A 21,587-nucleotide genomic window follows, 5' to 3' on the forward strand; every position below is an offset into this window, starting at 1 on the left:
CATAATCTTTACACATTTTTTCTTGTTTTTTTTTTTTTCTTTTAAAGATTTTATTTATTTATTTGAGACAGAGAGAATGAGAGAGAGAGCACATGAGAGGGGGGAGGGTCAGAGGGAGAAGCAGGCTCCCTGCCGAGCAGGGAGCCTGATGCGGGACTCGATCCAGGGACTCCAGGATCATGACCTGAGCCGAAGGCAGTCGCCCAACCAACTGAGCCACCCAGGCGCCCCTCTTGTTTTGATAAAGTAGGGCTTGTGCATTGAAAATATCTGACTATAGAAAGTGTAAAAAAAGTAAAATGACAAGCAATCTCACCCTTCAGAAATAATCAATGTTACTAATCTGATCTATATCTTTCAAGAATAGCAAGACTTTTTTTTTTTTTTTCCTGAGAGAGAGAGCATGAACACAGGGGAGTGGGGAGGGGCTAAGGGGGAGAGAGAAAGAATCTTAAGCTGACTCCACGGAGCCCGATGAGGGGCTCAATCCTACCACTGTGAGATCATAACCTGAGCCAAAACCAAGAGTCGATGCTTAATGGACTGAGCCAGCCAGGTGCCCCGAGAATAGCAAGACTTTTAAAGCTCAATCCAAATAATCATACTTGTTTAATTTGAGAACTAAAGTGTGTAACATTTTTTTTAATGTTTTATTTATTTATTCATGAGAGTCAGAGAGAGAGAGAGAGAGGCAGAAGCAGAGGGAGAAGCAGGCTCCCCACCCAGCAGGGAGCCCGATGTAGGACTCGATCCCAGGACCCTAGGATCATGACCTGAGCCGAAGGCAGATGCTTAACCATCTGAGCCACCCAGGCGGCCCAAGTGTGTAACATTTTTTATGGTCTGAGAGTTGGCAAGCACATAAGGAAACTGGTACTCTCATATACTGTTGATGAGAGTGGAAAAAAGTACAACCTCTATGGATAGCAAAATTTTAAATGTATATTTGATATAGTAATTCCACTTTCTAGGAATTTCTCCCACAGATAGATCTATAAAAGTCAGCAAAGAGTATGTATAAGGCTGTGCAGAATTGCAGAACTGTAATCAAAAGAATCAGAGGGTGCCTGGGTGGCTCAGTCGGTTAAGTGTCTGCCTTAGGCTCAGGTCATGATCTCGGGATCTTGGGATCAAGTCCAGAGTTGGGTTCCCTGCGGAGCCCTCCCTCTGCCCCTCCTACCACTCGTTCTCTCTCTCTCAAATAAATAAAATCTTAAAAAAAAAAAAGAACCAGAAACTTAAATGTATAATAAATGTTAAATCGGGGCGCCTGGGTGGCTCAGTCGTTAAGCATCTGCCTTCAGCTCAGGTCACGATCCCGGGGTCCTGGAATCGAGCCCCGCATCGGGCTCCCTGCTTGTCGGGGAGCCTGCTTCTCCCTCTCCCACCCCCCTGCTTGTGTTCCCTCTCTCGCTGTGTCTCTCTCTGTCAAATAAATAAATAAAATCTTTAAAAATAAATAAATAAATAAATAAATGTTAAATCAACTATGGTACATCCATATAATGGAATACTACACAGATGTATAAACTAGACCAAGGAGGGGGTGCCTGGGTGGCTCAGTCATTAAGCGTCTGCCTTTGGCTCAGGTCGTGATCCCAGGGTCCTGGGATCAAGCCCTGGGATCAAGCAACAGGCTCCCTTCTCCTCCCTCTCCCTCTGCCTGCTCTCTCTCTCTCTCTCTCTCTCTGTCAAATAAAATCTTAAAAAAACAACAACAAAGCTTTGGGGCCCCTGGGTGGCTCAGTCGTTAAGCGTCTGCCTTCGGCTCAGGTCATGATCCCAGGGTCCTGGGATCAAGCCCTATGTCAGGCTCCCTGCTCAGCAGGAAGCCTGCTTCTCCCTCTCCCACTCCCCCACTTGTGTTCCCTCTCTTGCTGTCTCTCTCTTTGTCAAATAAATAAATAAAATCTTTAAAAAAAAATAAACAAAAATAAACTAGACCAAGGATATGCAAAATATGGCCTGGGAACCAAATCTGTTTTTGTAAGTAAAGTTTTATTAGAACACGACACCCATTCATTTACTACTGTCTGTCACTGTTTTCTTGCCACAACAGCAAAACTGAACAGTTGTGACAGAGATGGTATGGCTTGCAAAGCCTACTTAGCCTTTTATAGAAAAAGTTTGCTAACTCAGACACACCTTGGCAGAGGTTAAACCGATCTGGGAACATGCCAGCCGGGAACATTCTACCCAGGGAGGAGGTCAGAGAAGCCTTCACAGAAGAGAAGTCTTAAAATCAATACTAACAACCACCACAAGATGTACTGAGTACACAAGACTCCAGGCACTGTGCTTAACTTTTTTTTTAAAGATTTTATTTATTTATCTGTCAGAGAGAGAAATATCCTGCACAAGCAGGGGGAGAGGCAGGTAGAGGGAGAAGCAGGCTCCCCACTGAGCAAGGAGCCTGACGCAGGACTCAATTCCAGGACCCCAGGATCATGACCTGAGCCAAAGACAGACGCTTAACAGACTGAGCCACCCAGGTGTCCCTACATTGCTTAACTTACCATCAAAAGTACCAGTAGGATTTGAACAGGTAGAGGGGGTGGGGAAGGGTAGCTGCCAGCAGAGGGGAGAGAACTTGCAAAGACACAAGAGTGTAAATGTGTTTGGCAAGTTTAAAGAACATCAAGTAGTCCACGGCAGCTGAAACATGGGCAAAGCTGCGACAAAAGGACATGAGGGCTAATTTGCAAGAGGCCTTCGGATACCAAGCAAAAACTTCTGGACTTAATCTAAGGGACAAAGCACAGGCACTCAAGGATTTGAAGCAAGGGAGTGAGGGGATAAGATCTGTATTTCAGAAAGGTAATTCTGGGGGCTGCGTGGAAGGTGGCGCAAAACCCAGAATGCCAGGAGGCAGAGACAGAGGAGTTAGGAGGCTCCTGGGATGGTGCAGATGGGGGAAGATAGGGATCGAAATCTGGGCCGAGGCAGACAGGAGTGAGTGAAGCGAATAGGTTCTCGAGATATTCTGGAGAAAGTTGAGAAAACTCCTGTCCAGTAATCTTTGTTTTCGGTAAAAAGAGGAGTTTCAGCTGTTGGCCAAGGATGAAAGTTTGTGGCGGGGGGAGGAGGATGACTGCTGGGGAGGTCAGAACAGCCCCGCAGTAAATGCCAAAGGAATATGAGCAGAGGAATAGAGAGGATGAGGGCCCAGCTGCAGCTGGAGGTAAAAAACTGCTCTCCAAGTCCGCTTGCTCAGCTGGGTCAGGTGAGAAAGGAATCCTCGCGGAAATGAAGCCAGGAGGCCAGAAGGGGGAGCTCTCGCGCCCTTCCAACTCTGTCAGTTACAGAATCTCCAATGGGAAAGGATCATCACTTCCTGGCCTCAACAGGAGGAAGATGTATGCTGAACTCACTACCCCAGCAACTTGGCTGATGAGAAATCATCATCACCCTGAGCTCCTGCCTTTCTCCAGTGGACTTCTGTTCAAAACAAGCCCTAATTTCCTCTTCTTTCTCCATAAAATAATGTTCCTCTCCTTTGTGAGACTAGCCTATGGTATTGGCCATAGCTTGCTTGTCCCAAACTGCAGTTTTCTTGCTATTCCCAAACAAACTCATTTTTGCTGGTAAAATAACTGTTTCATGTTTAAGGTCAATAGGAAATGTTTACTCAGGGGCATATAAAACCTGTACTTGAGTTGGCTTAGCATGGAGAACTGCCCAACCAGCCACCATAGTAGGTCAGCTCTTGGGCCTTTTTTCCTTCCTGCTGGCTGGAATGAGAATGTGATGGTAGGAGGCGAAGCAGCGAAGACAGACCATGAGGTGAAACTGGAAATGAAGGGTACTCACAGCAGAGCTGCCCAAATGTTCCTCTCAGCCTCCCCTTACACACTGCATTCCCCCTACCCCGACCCTAGTCTCCAAAAGTGAAACAGAATGTAGAGCTCACCTGCGGCCATTCTCCCTGGAGAAGGAATGAGAACTCCACCCATGTCAAAAATCACCGCTCTGTAGGTGCCGCCTCCAGAATGTGCCCATCGCCTGGCTGGCTGGTGCCTGCCCTGGATGTGTTTCAGGAAGGCTACCCTCCAAGCACACTGGAGATGTGAGGACTGGAAAAGCTGCCTTATGCACATGTTGAGGCCAACACTGCACGAGAAGAAGACACAGGGCACAGCTTGCCTTCACTGCCTCCCATCCAGACCTCCATCCGGGAGCTCAGGCATGCCAACTGGACATCTCCACTATCTCCCGCAGACCCTTCAAACCACAACCAGAATTGAACCCTCCCGGACTACTCTGTTTTCTAAGTTCCTTAGCCTAGTAAAGGGTTCCACCATTCAGCTAGCTGCTCAAGCTAGAAATCTGGGGTTCACTCCTGACTTCTCTCAGTCCCCCACCTGGCCACCTCAATTCCATGTGCTCTGTGCTGTCGTCTTCCTCCTGAAAATCGCCATCGACCTCTCTCCACTTACTACCCACAGATTATCTTGCCCACAGATCACTGCAACAAGCCTCCTAACGGATCCCCTTGCCTCTTCTCAAACTCCTCATTCTTTCTTCACTCTTCAAGCAGAGTTAAGACTGCTCCTTCAAAACTGCAAATTTGGCCACATCCTAACGCCATTTAAAACTTTCAATGGCGGGGCGCTTGGGTGGCTCAGGTGGTTAAGCATCTGCCTTCAGCTCAGGTCATGATCCCAGGGTCCTGGGATCGAGCCCCGCATTGGGCTCCCTGCTCAGGAGAAACCTGCTTCTCCCTCTCCCACTCCCCCTGCTTGTGTTACCTCTCTCGCTGTCTCTCTGTCAATTAAATAAATAAAATCTTAAAAAAAAAAGGTAAAACTTTCAATGGCTCCCCACTGCCCTCAAGATAAACTCTGTTCCTTAGCCTGTCTCAAGAGGCCCTCTAAGATCTGCCCCCTACTCTTGGCAGCACCTCTCCCTCTTTTTTCACCTTAATCTGGATGCTGTGGACACACAAATCTATATGCAGCTTCTTTAAACACATGATGTTCTCCTCCAGCTACCATGCCTTTGCCTGTGCTGTTGCCTTGCCCTGGACTGCTCCCTTCCACCTGTTACCTGGCTAATTCCAAATTGTCCTTTAGGTTGTAGTTTACCTATCACTTACTTCAGGAAACCCCCTTTGGCTACCAGAAAAGACAGATGAGAAGCCTCTCCTGTATACTCCCAGAATGCCCAGTACTGACCTCCTCCTGGTACGGATGGTGCCTCCATCACACCAACAGCCTCCTAACTGTTCTCCCTTTGTCTCTTTTCTCATCAGAAAGTTAAAAAAAAAAAAAACCACCCCCCCCACACACAACACACACATATGTATATAGACATATACCTATATACAGGGATAGAGATAAACCAAACGTGACAAGATGTTTAGTCAATCTAGGTGAAGGGCATATGATGAAGAGTATATGAGAGATCATTCACTGTACTATTCTTTCAACTTTTCTGTATCTCTGAAGTAGAAAGCTGGGGTAAAAACAAATTAATGAAAGCAAATGCTATTTGCAGTCAGGTCTGTATGAAAATCTTTGCACTTTCTGTGTGATTTCTATAGCTTCAAAGCTTACTAAAAATCGGGTTTGGACAACATAGTTTGGGAAGACAGCCTATAAGTTTATGGGAGTCACTTCAGTGTGGCCATCAGGATTCAGTAAGCCATAGAAGACTCTAAAGAAAGGGTTCTCAAGCAGTAAATCCTTGAGATGATACAGTGTGTTTTTCATATAATTGGAAATTTGCAGAACGGGGAGGGGGGGTTGAAATGAAAAACTTAAAGGTTGATTTGCATTTTCAGTTTTACTTATGTTCCCACACCAAGGCCAGAGTTTATAATGGAAGTTTATTTATAGGCTTCTAAAAGCCTCAAAAACTGTGTCAGGGCTTAACGGTGGTGAAAAGCGTCTCTGGGGCCTGAAGGGCTGGCTTGCATCTCAACTGAGGGTACTAATGGATGAGTGGGCAATGCTCCCATGACCAGCTTGCTTATTCCTTCCAACTAGAGATGATGGTTCTGTTCTAGCCACTTCCCAACACTCTCTTCAGAGTGGCAAAACACTGTTTCTCCCACCTCCAGGCTCTGGGAGCTGTGCACTGTGACAGCTTTTCCCACTTCATCTGCTGTACACTTCACTCATTTTTACATCACAGCCTCAGCTTTACCTTTACATCCTCTCAAGAGGCTTTTGACATTTTTTTTGTTTTGTTTATTTTTTTAAGTAGGCTCCACACCCAACATGGGGCTCGAACTCAAGAGTCTCATGTTCTACTGACTGAGCCGGCCAGGCACCCTGAGGCTTTTTCTTTTCCAGGCAGGCTCTGGTACTACTTTTTTTTTTTTCTTAAACTCCTATTGCTTCTTCTCCATACCTTCACTAGAGCATTTACTCCATTACACAGTAACTGTTTTCATGCTTATCTGCTCCTATAATTGTAAGCTCTTTAAAGCAAGGCCTATCTTATCTTTTCATCTTTGTATATATTTCATCTTTGTGTATACCCATCCCCCTGGGGCCTAGCACTGCATCTAGACACACAGGAGATGCTCAGTATAAATGAGTTGGAAGGATGTATAGATGAATCAGAAAATAGGGCAAGGCAGGGGACAGGTTTAGTTGTTGATAGCCACAGAAAATGGTAACAAGCCCAACTTGCCCATCATTAACTATTCTCTGGAACTAGCATGTTCCTTCTGTACCATAGAGAATATTTGTCTTCTTTCAGAATAATGAGATTAGTATGATAATGTAGCCTTGCTACTTAATTTATGCTTTTATAAATATGCAGTGTGTTGTCACATATTAAGAAGATGGTTTAGGGGTGCCTGGGTGGCTCAGTCGTTAAGCATCTGCCTTCAGCTCAGGTCATGATCCCAGAGTCCTGGGATCGAGCCCCACATCGGGCTCCCTGCTGAGCGGGGAGCCTGCTTCTCCCTCTCCCTCGCTCCCGCTTGTGTTCCTACTCTCGCTATCTCTCTCTCTGTCAAATAAATGAATAAAATCTTTAAAAAAAAAAAAAAAATAAGATGGTTTAGTAAAAAGGTTGAGTGTGGCTCTGGAATCAGATTGCTTGGGTTTGAATTCTAGCTCTGCCACTTACTAAGTGTGAGATCCTGAGCAAGTTTCTCTGAGACTCAGGTTCTTCCTCCCTCTGTAAATGGGAATAATTATATACCAGTCTCATAAAGTTGTTACTATTACATGAAATAAAGTATGTAAAGCACTCAAGTTAGTACCTGGCACACTATTAAATGTTATCTACTACTGGGGCACGTGGGTGGCTTAGTTGTTTAGCATCTGACTCTTGATTTCAGCTCAGGTCACAATCTCAGGGTTGTGAGATCAAGCCCTGCGTCGCGCTCTGCTGCTGGGCGTGGAGCCTGCTTAAGATTCTCTCTCTCGCTCTCCCTATGCTCCCCACTCCTTCTCTAAAAAAAAAAAAAAAAAGAAAAGAGAAATAAAAATGTTATCTACTATTGTAGTATACTATAAAAAGTTCATGAGGTCTCATAGGTTATATGCATATACTATGTGAATATGGCATATGCATCAGCGATTCTCAACGGGGTGTGACTTTGGTCCCAAGGGGACATTTGGCAAGGTCTGGGTACATTTTTGGTTGTCACCACTTGGGAGATATAAACAGTGTGTATTGAAACATATTTCATAAGATGCAGTCACAAGCTATATACACATATAGCATGTGGTTATGTTATATGCATATGTAGTCCAGGATGTGCTGTGACGCATCCTAGAAATCCTTATAGCATATGCTTGGAATAGCATCCTGTCATGTGTGCGACATTTAGGTATTGACTGTGGCTCTCTATATGCTAAAAGCAGTCTGACATACTGGAAAGAAAGCTGAATCTAAGAAAAAATGATATATGTAGAGCCACAGGCTCTATTTCATGCCCATGGCTGTATATTATCCCACTTTTATGTAAAAAAACCTAGCTCAAGGTCACACAACCGATCAAGGTCGACTCCATTAGAGCAGGAACTGTGTGCTTATCTCATTCACGAAAATATCCCCACCACCCCAACAGTGCTTAGGCTCGCAGTAAACATTTGTGAACTTACGGAGCCGGGAGCAGGGCCCAGATTTAACTCCCGACACCGTGCGCTTAACCAGCCCACCGCCCTACCTCGACATCGTCAGAAACACTGCCATCGAGTCCCTGTTCCTCAAGGGCCTTCAGAGAGGCGAAGACACCTCTCTGCGCTTTGGCGTACCTATCCGTAAAGTGTGGCTAACACAAAGCAACCCCTCCAGCGCTAGAGCGAGGGGTCAAACACAACAAAGGGGCAAGAGCTCGCCACAGGGCACGGTTCCTCGGACAATTCGGAGACCTCGCCGACCCGGAGACCCCTCGCCGTCGGGAGGCAGCCTGAGGGTAAGGCCTCTGAGAGAGGTAAACTCGGGCCCGGGCGCAAACCCACCGATCGGCCTAAGAGGGCACCCGGCGCCTGCAATCTCCGTAAGCTTCCTCCTCCCCGACCTCCTCAAGATTTCCGTCCGGGGAGCGCAGACTCACCTCGGCGTCCTTACGCCAGTCACGTGGCCGCCACCCTATCCAATCGGAGCGCGCGCTGCTCCGCGCACGCGTAACCTCGAGGGTCGACGACGGCGGCCGGGAGGCGGAAGTGAGGGTTGTTGTGGCTCGCAGGGTTGCGCGCGGAGCTGCTGCTACCGAGGCAGCGGCGGCGGCGCTGAGGCGGTGGCAGCGCTGCCGACCCTGGGCCGCTCGGCCTCTTAGCTCGCCTTCCAGCCTCGCCTGAGCCCGCCGGGGCCCGCGCCGGCCAGCGCCTGCCCTATGAGTGTGTCACTGGTTGTCATCCGACTGGAGCTTGCGGAACACTCGTCCGTCCCCTCCGGCTTCGGCTTCAGCGCCGCCGGTGAGTCCCGCGGCCTCGCAGCCTTGCGTCTGGCCCCGCGCCTGGGCCCGGGAGGCTCGCCCTCCCAAAGTACGCGCCCGGGGAAAGGCGGCGGCGAGGGCCTTTGTGTCAGGAAGAAGCTGAGAGGTGGTTGAGATTGGTCTCATTCCGTCCATCCTAAATAGGCCTCTCGGATGTCATCTCTGGGAAGCCCTTCCCGGTCCCTCCCTCCTTGTGCCTTCCCACGGGCACATTGTTTATACCTGGCGCGTCGCCCTCTCCACCCTGGGTTAGAGTCAAGTTGTGTAAGTTGCTCTCCTCCAGGCTTTGTGAGGGCAGCGACTGGATCCCAGAGATGCTGACGGTTCGTGGTTTAATTAAATCGTTCCTCTTTGGAAGAATTTCTGTTTAGGCGCCCTGCAACTACAGTAGTAACTATAGCTAAAGTTTGTACACTTCCTGTGTCGCAGCACTGTACTAAACACTTTGTGTGTATTCTTTTTTTTTTTTTTTAAAGATCTTATTTATTTATTTATTGACAGAGATAGCGAGAGAGGGAACACTAGCAGGGGGAGTGGGAGAGGGAGAAGCAGGCTTCCCAGCTGAGCAGGGAGCCTGACTCGGGGCTCGATCCCAGGACTCCGGGATCATGACCTGAGCCGAAAGCAGATGCTTAACAACTGAGCCACCCAGGTGCCCCGTGTGTATTATCTTCTTTAATTATCTTCGCAAGAACCCTGTTAAGTAAATGTACGCGCCTTTTACAGGTTAGGAAACTGAAGCCCAGTGATTAAATGACTTGCCCACGATTGTCCTGTAAGTGGTGACACTGGGATTCTAACTCAGAGCTAGACTTGAGAGTCTGAGCTGTTCATTACCAGCCACACACAGCCTCCTTCATGGGGAATGCAGCTATGACTGTGTTCCTTGGACCTTAAGCAATTTCCTAACAGTAACATTTATTCAAGAAGTAATTACTGAATGCTCACTCTCTGCTGGAACTTTAGTTGTTTGCAGAATCAGACATGGTCCCGGCTTTAATGGCACCGGCAGCTCAATGAGGTAGACAGGTGATTTCAATAATTACAGAATAAATGTGGAATTACATCCATGAAAAGAGCTGTGAAGGAAAGGAAGAGTTTGGAAAGCTATCACGAGGATATTTTTGGTTTGGGGAGGGGGCCTGGGGCAGGTAGAGATGGTGTCCTTAGAAAATCCCCTGAGGGGGGCCTGGGTGGCTCAGTCGTTAAGCGTCTGCCTCCCGCTCTGCCTTCTGCTCAGGTCATGATCCCCGGGTCCTGGGATTGGGCCCTCATTGGGCTCCCTGCTCAGTGGGAGGCCTGCTTCTCCCTCTCCCACTCCCCCTGCTTGTGTTCCTTCTCTCACTTTGTCTCTCTCTGTTTAATAAATGGATAAAATCTTGAAAAAAAAAATTTAAAAAGAAAAGAAACTCCCCTGAGTGTGTGAATTTTGGAGCTGCAGATTAAAAATTGAATATGATTTAATGGGTTACAAGCACCTTTCAAAAACTACAAGTGATCCCTAAGTTGTGAAAGTCAGCTAAATTGACATTAGGCATGAATACACCTCTACACAGGTCAGTCCTTGATTTACTGAAGACCTTCCAGGGTGTGCTAGGCACTGTGGTGTAAGTGCTAGGGATACAGTGGTGGGCAAAACAGGCTTGGTTCCTGCTCTGATAGAACTTACATTAAGAGTATTTCAATCGAGTCTCCAAGTTCCTTTTCCATTTTTGTGTGTTTCATTGATTTAAGACTGTGATCACAGATTTTCATGGTATGATTCATGGCATGAGGCTAACCCAGGGTGTTTAAGAAGACTACTGCTAAAGGTTTTTGAATTTTTATTAATGGACCCGAGACCTTCATTTGGATCTCAACACAGTCTCACTTTACCAGAGATTACTTAAAATGTTGGTTCAATACGGACATAATCACTGTTGAACCTTCTCTAAAGCTCTTATTCTCATTGATTTGCTTTAAAACGCATGATTTCACTAGAACAACCCTGCATTTCTGAATTTATTGCACTGAGTGTTTATTGACTATCTGCTGGGCACTGAGGAGCCACAGAGGTGAGTGAGAGATGCAAAGGCATCATATTATCTTGGAGGAGGGCAGCAGAGAGAAAAGGGAAGCTTATCGATGGATACATTGAAAGTGGAGAACTTGTTTTATTATCAGATATTAATCATTCATGTGTTCCTTAGCTGGGGAAATGTCTGATGAGGAGATCAAAAAGAAGACATTAGCCTCAGCTATAGCCTCTTTAGAAGGGAAGTCACCAGGGGAGAAAGCAGCAATCATACATCAGCATCTTGGCCGTCGAGAAATGACGGATATGATCATTGAGACCATGAAGTCCAATCCAGGTATGCTTCTAAAACCCCAGACTCATGTAACATAAGCCCCTGGTTACCTGTCTTACACATGTTATTCCATGAGCCCATGATTTTGACCTCTAACATACTTTTATCTTTCACTACCTGTGTGCCTTACATGAGGTTGTCAAGCCACACTTCAGCGTCTCCAAATATTTCTCCTAAATTAATACTAACTAGGTGGGTCGACAGCTTTATTCAGTGAGGAGAGCTACTTACCATCTAGGTTAGTGGCAGATCACGAATAAATCCAGATGAGCATGTTGTGTCTCCGCCGCCCTCCCCCCACCCCACCCATACACACACTTCCAGCTCACTCCAACTGAGAGCCTGGTTGTGTACTATATCTCCAGCGTGGAGGTGATTAGAACTGGTAGGTTTGGTTTTCCAAGTTAATAGCCCTGAGTGTCCCATTTAAGAGTACATGATGGAAGACATCTGCTTTTATTATGGTACTGCCAAATATAAGAGCCATCCTTAAGTTTCTGTGGGTATTATTGAAATTTTTATGAGACAAAGATTGCTTTCAAGTTTAGATGCCCTTAAAACTTGGCTGTTCTGTAAATATGGTTCTTAATGCAATACATTACAATTTCTCTGTTGAAGTTTATTTTTCTGACTTAAAATTTTAACCTAATTAGAATCCTTCCACATATTTCCTATCAGTTTATAATCTGCTAATTTTTTGATTTGTGAAAGATGACCTGAAAGCCACAGTGGAAGAAAGGAAGTCTTCAGAAGCATCTCCCACTGCACAGAAGAGTAAAGATCAAAGTATAGAATGCATAAATGCTGCTCCCGATTCTCCATCCAAACAGCTTCCAGACCAGATTTCGTTCTTTAGTGGAAACCCATCAGTTGAAATAGTTCATGGTATTATGCATCTATACAAGACAAAGTAAGAAAAACCCTTTCCTTTTGAACTGGTCTGTTTTTTTGTCTCAGGGCAGTGAAATATTTCTTGCCCTGAGGAGCAGTGGATATTTTAAGCTTCAGAAGGATAATACTTTTCATATATTGTATGTTAGAGAATTCTTAGATGTTTTATATTTGGTTAATCTTAGAGATTGGGTCAAAGCTTCTTAGAAAAGAAACATGTAGATACACTGAGAAAATACCTAAGAAAATATTCCCTGAGAAGGTAGGCATGCAAGATGATTGGAAAATTAAAAGGAAGGAAGATAAAAAGGAAAAAAAAAATTATAAATGATTCATAACATCATTGCAGTCTCATATCCCCTCAGATCTTTACTAAAAAAGCTGTTAAGTCTGTTAATGGACTACAATTTCATCATCTCTTCTAATCTTTTTTGTGGTCCACACAAAACTTAAAAGAAGCCAAAGGAAGGAAGCATTTGGCTGGATAATCTATAAGCTGGGTCTTCAGCCCCTTGGATAATTGGTAGCTGATCTCTTTAAAGCCTATCCTCCTAACGTGTTTGCTAGGTCCCCACTGGGAAACAGTGAATACTCAGGTCGCCTTTTGGGATCACACCTGTTGAAGTAAGTTTGCAGCATTTCAAAAGCAAATTGGATTGTGGGAAGTTTTTTCTTTTTCCTCTATTCCAGCTATTCTAACCCAACAGCACTTTCTGTAATCTTCAGAATCACATCTTCATAGTTCTGAATTCTCTTTCTTATATTTAGAACACTCCTCTTCTAGACCCCTTGAGAGAAGTGCATAGTTAGAGTTGCCCATTAACTTGTAGATTGAGTCATACTGTGGCTGCCTCTCTGCCTTTGTGGGGGCAGTTTTCTTTAACTTCCAGAATAGTGATTTTAAAACTTAAGGGCAAAAAAAAAGTAAAAACATAGAGTTGTGCTTCTGAGTTATCTAATGAGAATTTATTATTAAAAAGCTAATGAGAATAAAACAAACCACTGATTTATAACTGTAGTAAGCCTTTAACTGAAGGTTAAATATTTCAGTAAAATTTCAGTGGTGGGTGTAATCGAGACTGTTGCACAGCTTGCCTTAAGCTCTGTTGCAGACATGTTGAAGGTATTCTGCATTAGTCAGGTCGTGTGGGTTTTCAGGTATTATAACACTGTATAAATCAATCTGTGAAGTATAACAAGGTTTTTTTTTTCTATTGGACATAAAAGTTGTCTAATTAGTGTTGTCTGAACTAACCATACCTCATCCATTCAAGACAGTCTAATTATTGTCTTATTAGTAAGATGACCTCCTTAAAAGAAGATGTGAGGCGCAGTGCCATGCTGTGTATTCTCACAGTCCCTGCTACAATGACCAGTCATGACCTTATGAAGTTTGTCGCCCCATTTAATGAAGTAATTGAACAAATGAAAATCATCAGAGACTCTACTCCAAATCAATATATGGTGCTGATAAAGTTTAGTGCACAGGTAAAAGTTAAGATATTAAAAATCTCTTTGCCACAGAAACTGTGTTTTTGAAACTGTGTGATGCTAGCTGTGTGTGATTTACATTTTGCACTTAAGATTCTTGATATACCTGTCTTCTAGGGTATTGTAATTCTAGAAATCTTTCTAAATTCGTTAGCAGACACACAATGCTAACTCGTACCCATGATGTTTTTATAAAGTGGATTGGGTATGAAATCTAGGGTTGTGTGTATTTGGTTATCCAGTAGTAACTATTCCAGTAGAGTAGTAGTCCCCAAACTTTTTGAAATTGACACCGTATTATCATCTGTCCTTATAACACTGTGCTCCTGCTTCTTTCATTCTCTTTTTAAAAGACATTCCTTGGCACATTTTAGAGAATAAGATCTGTTTAATACTTTTAATTTTGGTGATGAGGGATTTGGGGGCGTTCCTTGAAGTATCAAAGATGCTTTAAGAGTTCTGATTGGAAATCACTGCAACAGAGAGACAGAAACAGTGAAAGGATGGTGATATTTTCAGTTTTAAAAATTAGTTGCATATTATTACAGATACTTTTTGATTTAAGAAAGTTTTGACATTGGCTTCATTTCACTTGTCACATTAAGCAGCATCTTCCATGTGCCTCAGTTCTAAAGATGTTAGGAAGGTAGTCTCTTGGTTTTACATATTCATTCTTAATAATACACATATTTCTGTATGAGTATAAGAGTGAGGTAAGCTTTAGCTATTACCCAGATTGTTAAAGAGCCATCCTATCTGTAGGTTTTGGTTTGTTGTGGGTTTTTTGGTTGGTTTTGTGTTTTTAATGGCCTGTTTTATTTGTCCATTCATTAGGTTTTGAAATGCAGCTTTGTCAAAAGTTACTTCTTTCTCACCTCCTTGGTAAACAGCCTTCCTGAATTTGGCCCAGATAAGCAGTTCTAGCTTGCAGATTGGCAAAGAGTGGGTGTGCCTTTAGATCATTTGCCATTGCCTCTGACCTGTTACCAAAATTTGTGGGTGAAAGGGAGCCCATGACACGAGGCCCACTTGTCATCTCCTTCCTCCTTGCAGAAATCCAGAGTTGACAGCAATAGCAGTCATTCGTTGGCCAGGGGGAGGAAATTAAGAGAAGTGAGAGTTGGATTATGTTTGTGCCTATTCCATGGGCCACAGAAAAGGAACCCTTAGTGTAGTGTTCTGTGTACAAGAGGGTACACGATTGTTATCTTTAACCTTTACAAAATACCCTGCCATTGAGATGAGACATTTAAAATATGTTTGAACTTTCCTGCACGCAGACTTAGACTTCACACGTTGACAATTAGAATGGAAAAGCACTTAAACAGCTGTGTTCACTAACTGTCAGGAGACCTTCCAAGGTCACTGAGGAGCTTTGCAAACATTGGGCAAGTGGTACCTTTTAAATCTGGTAGCACATGTAATATCAAGGATAATGATGATAATTTGCAATCTTACTGACTGCTTATGCTATACCACTCTCTGCTAAGTGCTTAATGTGCATTATCTCATGTAGTCCTCACCAAAACCCTTTGAAGTAAGTACTGTTATTATCCTTGTTTTACAAATGAGGAAACTGACTGCAGAGAGGTTAGTGATTTGCCCTCAGTGACTGAGCTGGGATTTGAGCCCTCACTTTTAATCCTAGGGCATACTCTTCTTCCAGTAGGAGTGGATAAAAGTGTGGGAGATAATCACTTGGCAAGAAATTGTGTAATGGCAATATTTCAGTTATAGTTTCTACTTAACAGTTAAGGGCAGTCGGCAAGTGACACAGGAAAAGTCACTGAAACAGATTGGGGATAATGAATCATTGAACATTACATCAAAAACTAATGATGTATTATAAGTTCACTAATTGAATTTAAATAAAAAAACAGATTGGGGAAAAATGTTTAGACTTTTTAAATAGTCTAAAGTCTGCTAAACCCACAAACTGTACCAAGGGCCACCCTTCATAGTGTGCAGGTAATGCTGCGGGACTTTTCTATTACTGTTAATGGCTTTTTCTGCAGTCTCTCCACCTCCTGTCTTTTGACCAAATGCAGGTTGTACAGGTTCATGGATGTTAGTTTTGAGACTATGAAACAGTCTGCTAGCTCTTCCCCATGGGAATAGAACCCTTGACCTGGGAATCATGAGTTGTCTTATTTATTGCTAATGCTGGATCTTAGGGTCTGAGGCTTATCCTGTCTGATTTTCTAAGGTCTAAAAACACCCTCCTAGTATAAGACTTGAAGTTGTTAATACTGGGCCCTAATGAAAAAAAAAAAATAGGCTCAAATAGGTACCAACTATTGAGCACTTACTAGATGCCAGGCCTGTTAAGTGCTTTTCATGCGTTGGCTCTTTGAGTCTTCTCAACAATGCCGTGAGGTAGGTGGTGTTACTTTCACTTTTATAATTGAGGAAACAAGCATGGATAAGTCACTTGCCCAAAGCCACACAACTAATAAGTGTTTGAATTAAATTTCAAACCCATGCAGCCTGACTCCATAGCCTTGGCAGCTGACCATATTCTTTTTCCTTTCTTTTTTTCACCAGGCAATTTTTATAAAGAGTAATCCTTCTCTGTATCTCCTATAAGCTCTGGAATTTCTGTTGGCCTTAGCTTTATGCTGTAGGTGGGTTTTCATTTTTTGTTTTTGTTTTTTTTTAAGATTTTATTTATTTGACAGAGACACACAGCGAGAGAGGGAACACAAGCAGGGGGAGTGGGAGAGGGAGAAGCAGGCTTCCCGCTGAGCAGGGAACCCGATGCGGGGCTCGATCCCAGGACCCTGGGATCATGACCTGAGCCGAAGGCAGATGCTTAAAGACTGAGCCACCCAGGCGCCCCAGTGCTGTATGTGTTCTAATGTGATACTACACAGTTGTACTGTGACCCTCAGGAAACTTAGTCTTTGGGTAAGGAATTATAATTCATCGGGACACAAGAAGGGAGGAGGGGGTTCAGTGACTCAAGTAGTTCCTTGAGTCACTCGCGCTTAGGACAGGCCAGGAGACCCTCTTTTGAGAAGTAAAAACATGTTCTCGACACTATAGTTGATCACTGTGACAATAAAGGAACATTGATCATAATGGATTTTTCTTTTTCTGAGTTTATCCTGGGAAGAGGACAATTAGAACAAAAGACTCAAAAAAAAAAAAAAAAGCAGTGTTTCTTAAAATGTTGGGCCCTATACAATGCAAGCATTTTAAATAAAAGAGCTGTTCTGTGTTTTTGCAGTTAGCTTCAGGCTTTTGTTTTGTGCATTTCAGTAGTGGGTTGAAGTAGGAACCATGTGTATTTTGTTCTGTCCTCTAGTCCTAGCGCATAGCACAGTGCCTGGCAGATGCTGGGTGCTCAGTAAATATTCAGACAAGCTACATTTCCAATACAGAGATTTTAAAGACAGAGATCCATGTGTTCAAAAAATACATTTCTTTGTCATAGATAAACAACTCCCCCAAGAAAAGAGCCATTTATCTGGTGTTGAGTAGATTCTGTCATCTGCTCAGAATCACAGACTTTGTCCCTTCCTCTGAGGAAGTGTGCTTGCTTAGCAAGCATTTACAGAGCTGGAGGTCTGAGGAGGGGACGGCCTCTCCTCAGCCGCCACAGGTGCAGCCAGCTCTTGGTGGCCCTCCTTCCGGGTGGTCACTTCCTCAGTACACAAATCCATTTGCTCACTGTGCTGCTTACTCACCCAAAGCATTTCAAGAAAAAGACATTGCTCTTGAAGAATGGGGGAAGCCAATTTAGTTTGCCTCCTCTTAGTATTAAAGAGATTTATTAACTGGCTCTTAACAGTTTGAAGTTAAAATACACTATACCCAATACAGGTTGTTTCCTGAAAAGGAAGCCCCCGCCCCCACCCTCCGAAACAAAACAAAATTGGGTTCAGAATTGATCATCTTTCCTCAGCTGCTTAGCTCATTTGGTCATATTGAGAAAATATAAATAATCAAGAATCCACACTTGAATTATATCATTGGAGTGAAATTCAAAGCTACTGAGAAGCTCACAAGATTTTGCTGTAAGGTTCAGAATCCTATGAGGGTAGACAAGAAAGACTATTTTTTTTACCTGGACGGACTTGAAACTCTTCTAGAGGTTGACAGTGTGGCATTTCCTTTTACAGAACACCCTTCCTCCCTCCATGCAGCTTGTATACGTTCGTAGGGCCAAAGCACACAACTTCCTGTGTTTGGGTTAATGTCCATGTGGGAGTGAAATCTAGACAAACCTTGGCCTCCCAGCTGCCCCTCAAAATTGCCAAGTTTAAAAACTGGAATCATCTCTTTGTTAACACTTTCTACTAAGGCTGTACTAAAAGGTTGGATTTACTTGTGTTCATATTCACAAATGCACAGGTGAACTTTCAGTTTTATCTACAGGGGACTGTTTCCCCTGACTCTTATTTTCTACTCCAAGGAACAAGACCATTAGTATTTTAAAGACTGGTTCATCTTGGACCTCTTGATCTTGGCCAAGGGTTTTGCTTTCGATATTACTAGGTTGTTTAAAACCTCCTTATCTGTGATATATTATTATTATTATTTGGTTTATTGAAGAAAAGGAGTTGGCTTTTCACTCCATACCAGTACCTCTAGTCCATTATTCTCTCTAACATAGATGCTGATGTTTTTTAAAAAGAAATCATCCCTAACAATTGTCCGTTATGATTGAGTTCTAAGCTTTGCAAAAATAAGTGTTTGCTTTCAGCTGCTGAGAAAGTGCTGATTCAAGGAAAAAAATATTGATATCAAGGGAACTGATGACCATTGCTGGTTGAATACTAAAGTCGTATTGGCTGTCAGCTTATTGCAGTTGGGCAGCTTCTGCTGGTTTAAGTGAGACTGTCATGGATCAGGAAACATTGTAGAGATGCAGGATATTGACTTGCAGAGTTTGACTCACCTAATGAACCTGCTTCCCTAGATGGTACTTTTGGCAGTTGCTTTCTCTCCTCTAATTATAAATTTTAAATGCTGATGAAGAGAATAATTGAAGCTATGCATCTTGAATAAAAAGCATATTTTCAGGATATTTCTCTCAATTTTTTCCTTTTATCCATTGGTATACCTAGGCCGATGCAGATAGTTTTTATATGGCGTGCAATGGCCGCCAGTTCAACTCCATAGAAGATGATGTTTGCCAGCTGGTGTATGTGGAAAGGGCTGAAGTACTGAAATCTGAAGATGTAAGTGTGCATCATTCTTGTGAATGTCATAAGGTTGAATGTTAAGATTTATCTGTGGAAATGTCCAGAGTATGCCAATCCATCGAGACAGAAGGGAGATTAGTGGTTGCCAGGGGCTAGGGGACGAGAGGAATGAGGAGTGACTGCAGTGAGGACGAGATTTCTTTTTGGGGTGATAGGGATGTTCTAGAATTAGTGGTGAGGGTTGTACAACCTTGTGAATATATTAAAACCCACTGAATTGTATAGTTAAACATGGCAGGTTTTATATTAAATGAATTTTATCTCAATTTTTGAAAAGTATCCCAAAATATTAAAAAAAAAATTATCTGTGTTATCGAAATTGAGTGTTCATCTATTCCAGATCCATGAAACATGGTCTGGAACCTAAAAGAAGCATTTTTACTTTAAATATCAACCCTTACTCCCTGTCCTAATTTTTAATTCTGTTTGGATAACAATCTGTAATTGCTCTGATTTGCCACCTTCTGTGGGACCTTTTCCTACAAAATGTGTTCACTTAAATCATTTTATAAAGTAGGAGATTCAGCTCTGTTATATTTTTAAGATTTTCTGTATTTTAAAGTAGACCTAAAGGTCTTTTTGCTTTGAAATCAGCTTGATGGAAATAAGTTCTCATTTGATTGTTCTATCATTAGATTAGGTAAAATAAAAATTGACAAATGATAAAATCAGGCTTCCTTTATGCCAGTTTTAGAGATTCTTTTCTCTAAATGAACATGGCTTCTTGAAAGAGTGCCTGTGAAAAGCTACTCTTCAGGGACCATAGATAAATGTGATTTTTCTCAGCATGTCCTTGTGTGCATAACCTCCCCACCTTCGCGTCAGTAATTCCTGCTCATTTTACAGCTGGCAGGGCTCAAGTCAGACGTCACTGTCCCGGGGGTGGTGCAGGGGGTTCCTTTCTTGACCACCCTGTTATAGCTTCCTATACTTTTCTTTCATAGCACTTATGACCACTGGTAATTTAAAAAATTTGACTTTCGCCTCTCTCTAGCAGATTATAAGCTCTGTGAGGACAAGGCCCTCAGTTGTTTCGGACTTAGCGCATCTGCTTTGCTCACCATTGTGCTACACCTAGAACGGTGTCTGGCACACATAGTAAGGACTCAATAAGTGTGTGTTAAATGAATGAATAAATCAGTGTTGTTGATACTATTGTCACTTAATAGGAAGCATTAAGTTTTAACTTACTCTGTGGAAAAATCATTCTGTTCCATTCCTGTTCTGCTTTTATTCATTCGTGTTCTGTTACAGTTACAGAGCCTTAAAAGTAGAGCCAGGAGTCTGGTAACGCTTTGGTTCTCTGGGGTTTTTTTTTTTATTCTCTGTTAAGCTTTTGGTAGCAGTCTCCCCTTCCAGAGTATCAGCTCCGTGAGGGCAAGTATCTTTGTTGGCTTCTTCGCCAGCCTATCCCCAGTGCCTTGCACAGCGCTGGGAATATAGAAGGTGCTCAGTCAATATTTGTTGTATGGATGAACATCTTACCAATTTAAATTATTTGCACAGATCAAAAATGTTGAGAGCATCGTACCAAGAGTCAAAAAGCAGCAGGAAAGCTAGTGTTAAAAACATATATTAGAACCGTGGATGAAGAGTGAAGCTTATGTGAAGTGTTTCCCTGCAGGGTGCCAGCCTCCCCGTGATGGACCTGACCGAGCTCCCCAAGTGCACAGTGTGTCTGGAGCGCATGGACGAGTCCGTGAACGGCATCCTCACCACGTTATGTAACCACAGCTTCCACAGCCAGTGCCTGCAGCGCTGGGACGACACCACGTGAGTGTAGGAGCTAATCTTACCCCCACCCTGTCAAAGCCCATTGTTACCCTTTCCCAGAATTAAAAATAGCCACCACCAAAAATGAAGCGTTCCAAGTGCTTGACTTCATGCACCTGGGCACCATGACAGTGAAGAGGTCACACGGAAGGGTCTTCCATTTGTCTTCACTAGTTCCTGTGGGAATCAGTTAGCATTCTTAGACCACGTCCTTCTTAGTATGCTGATTCAGAATCTATGTGGGATTTCCAAAAGCAGCATGAATTGTTGCTTCCAAGAACCAGAGAATGAGGGGAAAAAAAAAAAGGTAAAGCTGAGCTTTGAGGCTCTTCCACCCAAAGGAAATTTAGGTCTAAAATCTCATTTATCACCTGCTCTTGATGTTTACTATTTACTTTGGCTATGGTAGTCTAACATTTCAGACTTAGCATGTTGTTGATGACTCAGTGGCCGGTAGTAATAGCAGCCAGTAGGCATGAAGCACCCGTGTGCCTACACTGTCCTGTTTCCCACTGCAGTGGAGGCCTTATGTGTACAGCGGTGTTGCACAGGCAAGGACCAAGGTGTAAGCTGTACCTTGGTTTTTGTTTTTTTAAATCAAGGGTTGTTCCTCCCTTTGTAAACTGTGCTGTAGGACTTAGCTAGAAAAGTAAATCAAGACGCTGACCTGGGTCTCCCACTACAGAGAGGAAGACACAGAATCAAATAATCACACAAGTATACACGCAGTCGTGGCCGTAACGGGGTTACAGAGTGGCAGTGTGGATTACGACTGGAGAACAAGGGCCCTGAGATAGCCAGGCCGCCTGAGAAGTGCAGTCTCCAGGAGGATGAGGAGGCATTAGCCAGGGAAAGGGGGACCTGAGAGAAGGCAGTGTGAGGGCAGGGGTGTTCATGGGAAGGGAAAGATCACATGCCAGAGCCCAGAAATGAGGAAGGTGAACATCCACAGGAATCTGTTGTCTATCCCCA

General features: G+C 43.5%; 2 protein-coding genes across 11 annotated transcripts in view; one reads left to right on the forward strand and one right to left on the reverse strand.

Moving 5' to 3' along the window:
- Positions 1-8,150, reverse strand: part of ACAD10 (acyl-CoA dehydrogenase family member 10) — a 38,189-nt gene extending 30,039 nt beyond the window's left edge. For all 3 annotated transcript variants that reach the window (XM_081802210.1, XM_081802211.1, XM_081802209.1), the window contains exons 1-2: positions 8,132-8,150; positions 3,911-4,110 (exon numbers count right to left, since the gene is read on the reverse strand). In XM_081802210.1, coding sequence (XP_081658336.1) covers positions 3,911-4,110; positions 8,132-8,139 — 208 coding nt within the window. In that variant the 5' untranslated portion in view covers positions 8,140-8,150. The remainder of the gene's footprint in view (positions 1-3,910; positions 4,111-8,131) is intronic.
- BRAP (BRCA1 associated protein) overlaps positions 1-21,587 on the forward strand; it is a 101,456-nt gene that overhangs the window by 62,421 nt on the left and 17,448 nt on the right. For 4 of the 8 annotated variants that reach the window (XM_081802213.1, XM_081802215.1, XM_081802212.1 and 1 more), the window contains 5 exons: positions 11,092-11,253; positions 11,962-12,160; positions 13,440-13,629; positions 18,705-18,818; positions 20,467-20,615. In XM_081802213.1, coding sequence (XP_081658339.1) covers positions 11,100-11,253; positions 11,962-12,160; positions 13,440-13,629; positions 18,705-18,818; positions 20,467-20,615 — 806 coding nt within the window. In that variant the 5' untranslated portion in view covers positions 11,092-11,099. Of the gene's footprint in view, positions 1-8,618; positions 8,883-11,091; positions 11,254-11,961; positions 12,161-13,439; positions 13,630-13,677; positions 14,575-18,704; positions 18,819-20,466; positions 20,616-21,587 lie in introns of those variants that run through there. The other 4 variants (XM_006735750.3, XM_031030644.2, XM_081802216.1 and 1 more) reach the window with 3 other exon arrangements.

The sequence above is a fragment of the Leptonychotes weddellii genome, chromosome 13, assembly GCF_054177405.1.
Source record: "Leptonychotes weddellii isolate Sample4059 chromosome 13, ASM5417740v2, whole genome shotgun sequence".
In the NCBI taxonomy this organism is placed as follows: domain Eukaryota; kingdom Metazoa; phylum Chordata; class Mammalia; order Carnivora; family Phocidae; genus Leptonychotes; species Leptonychotes weddellii.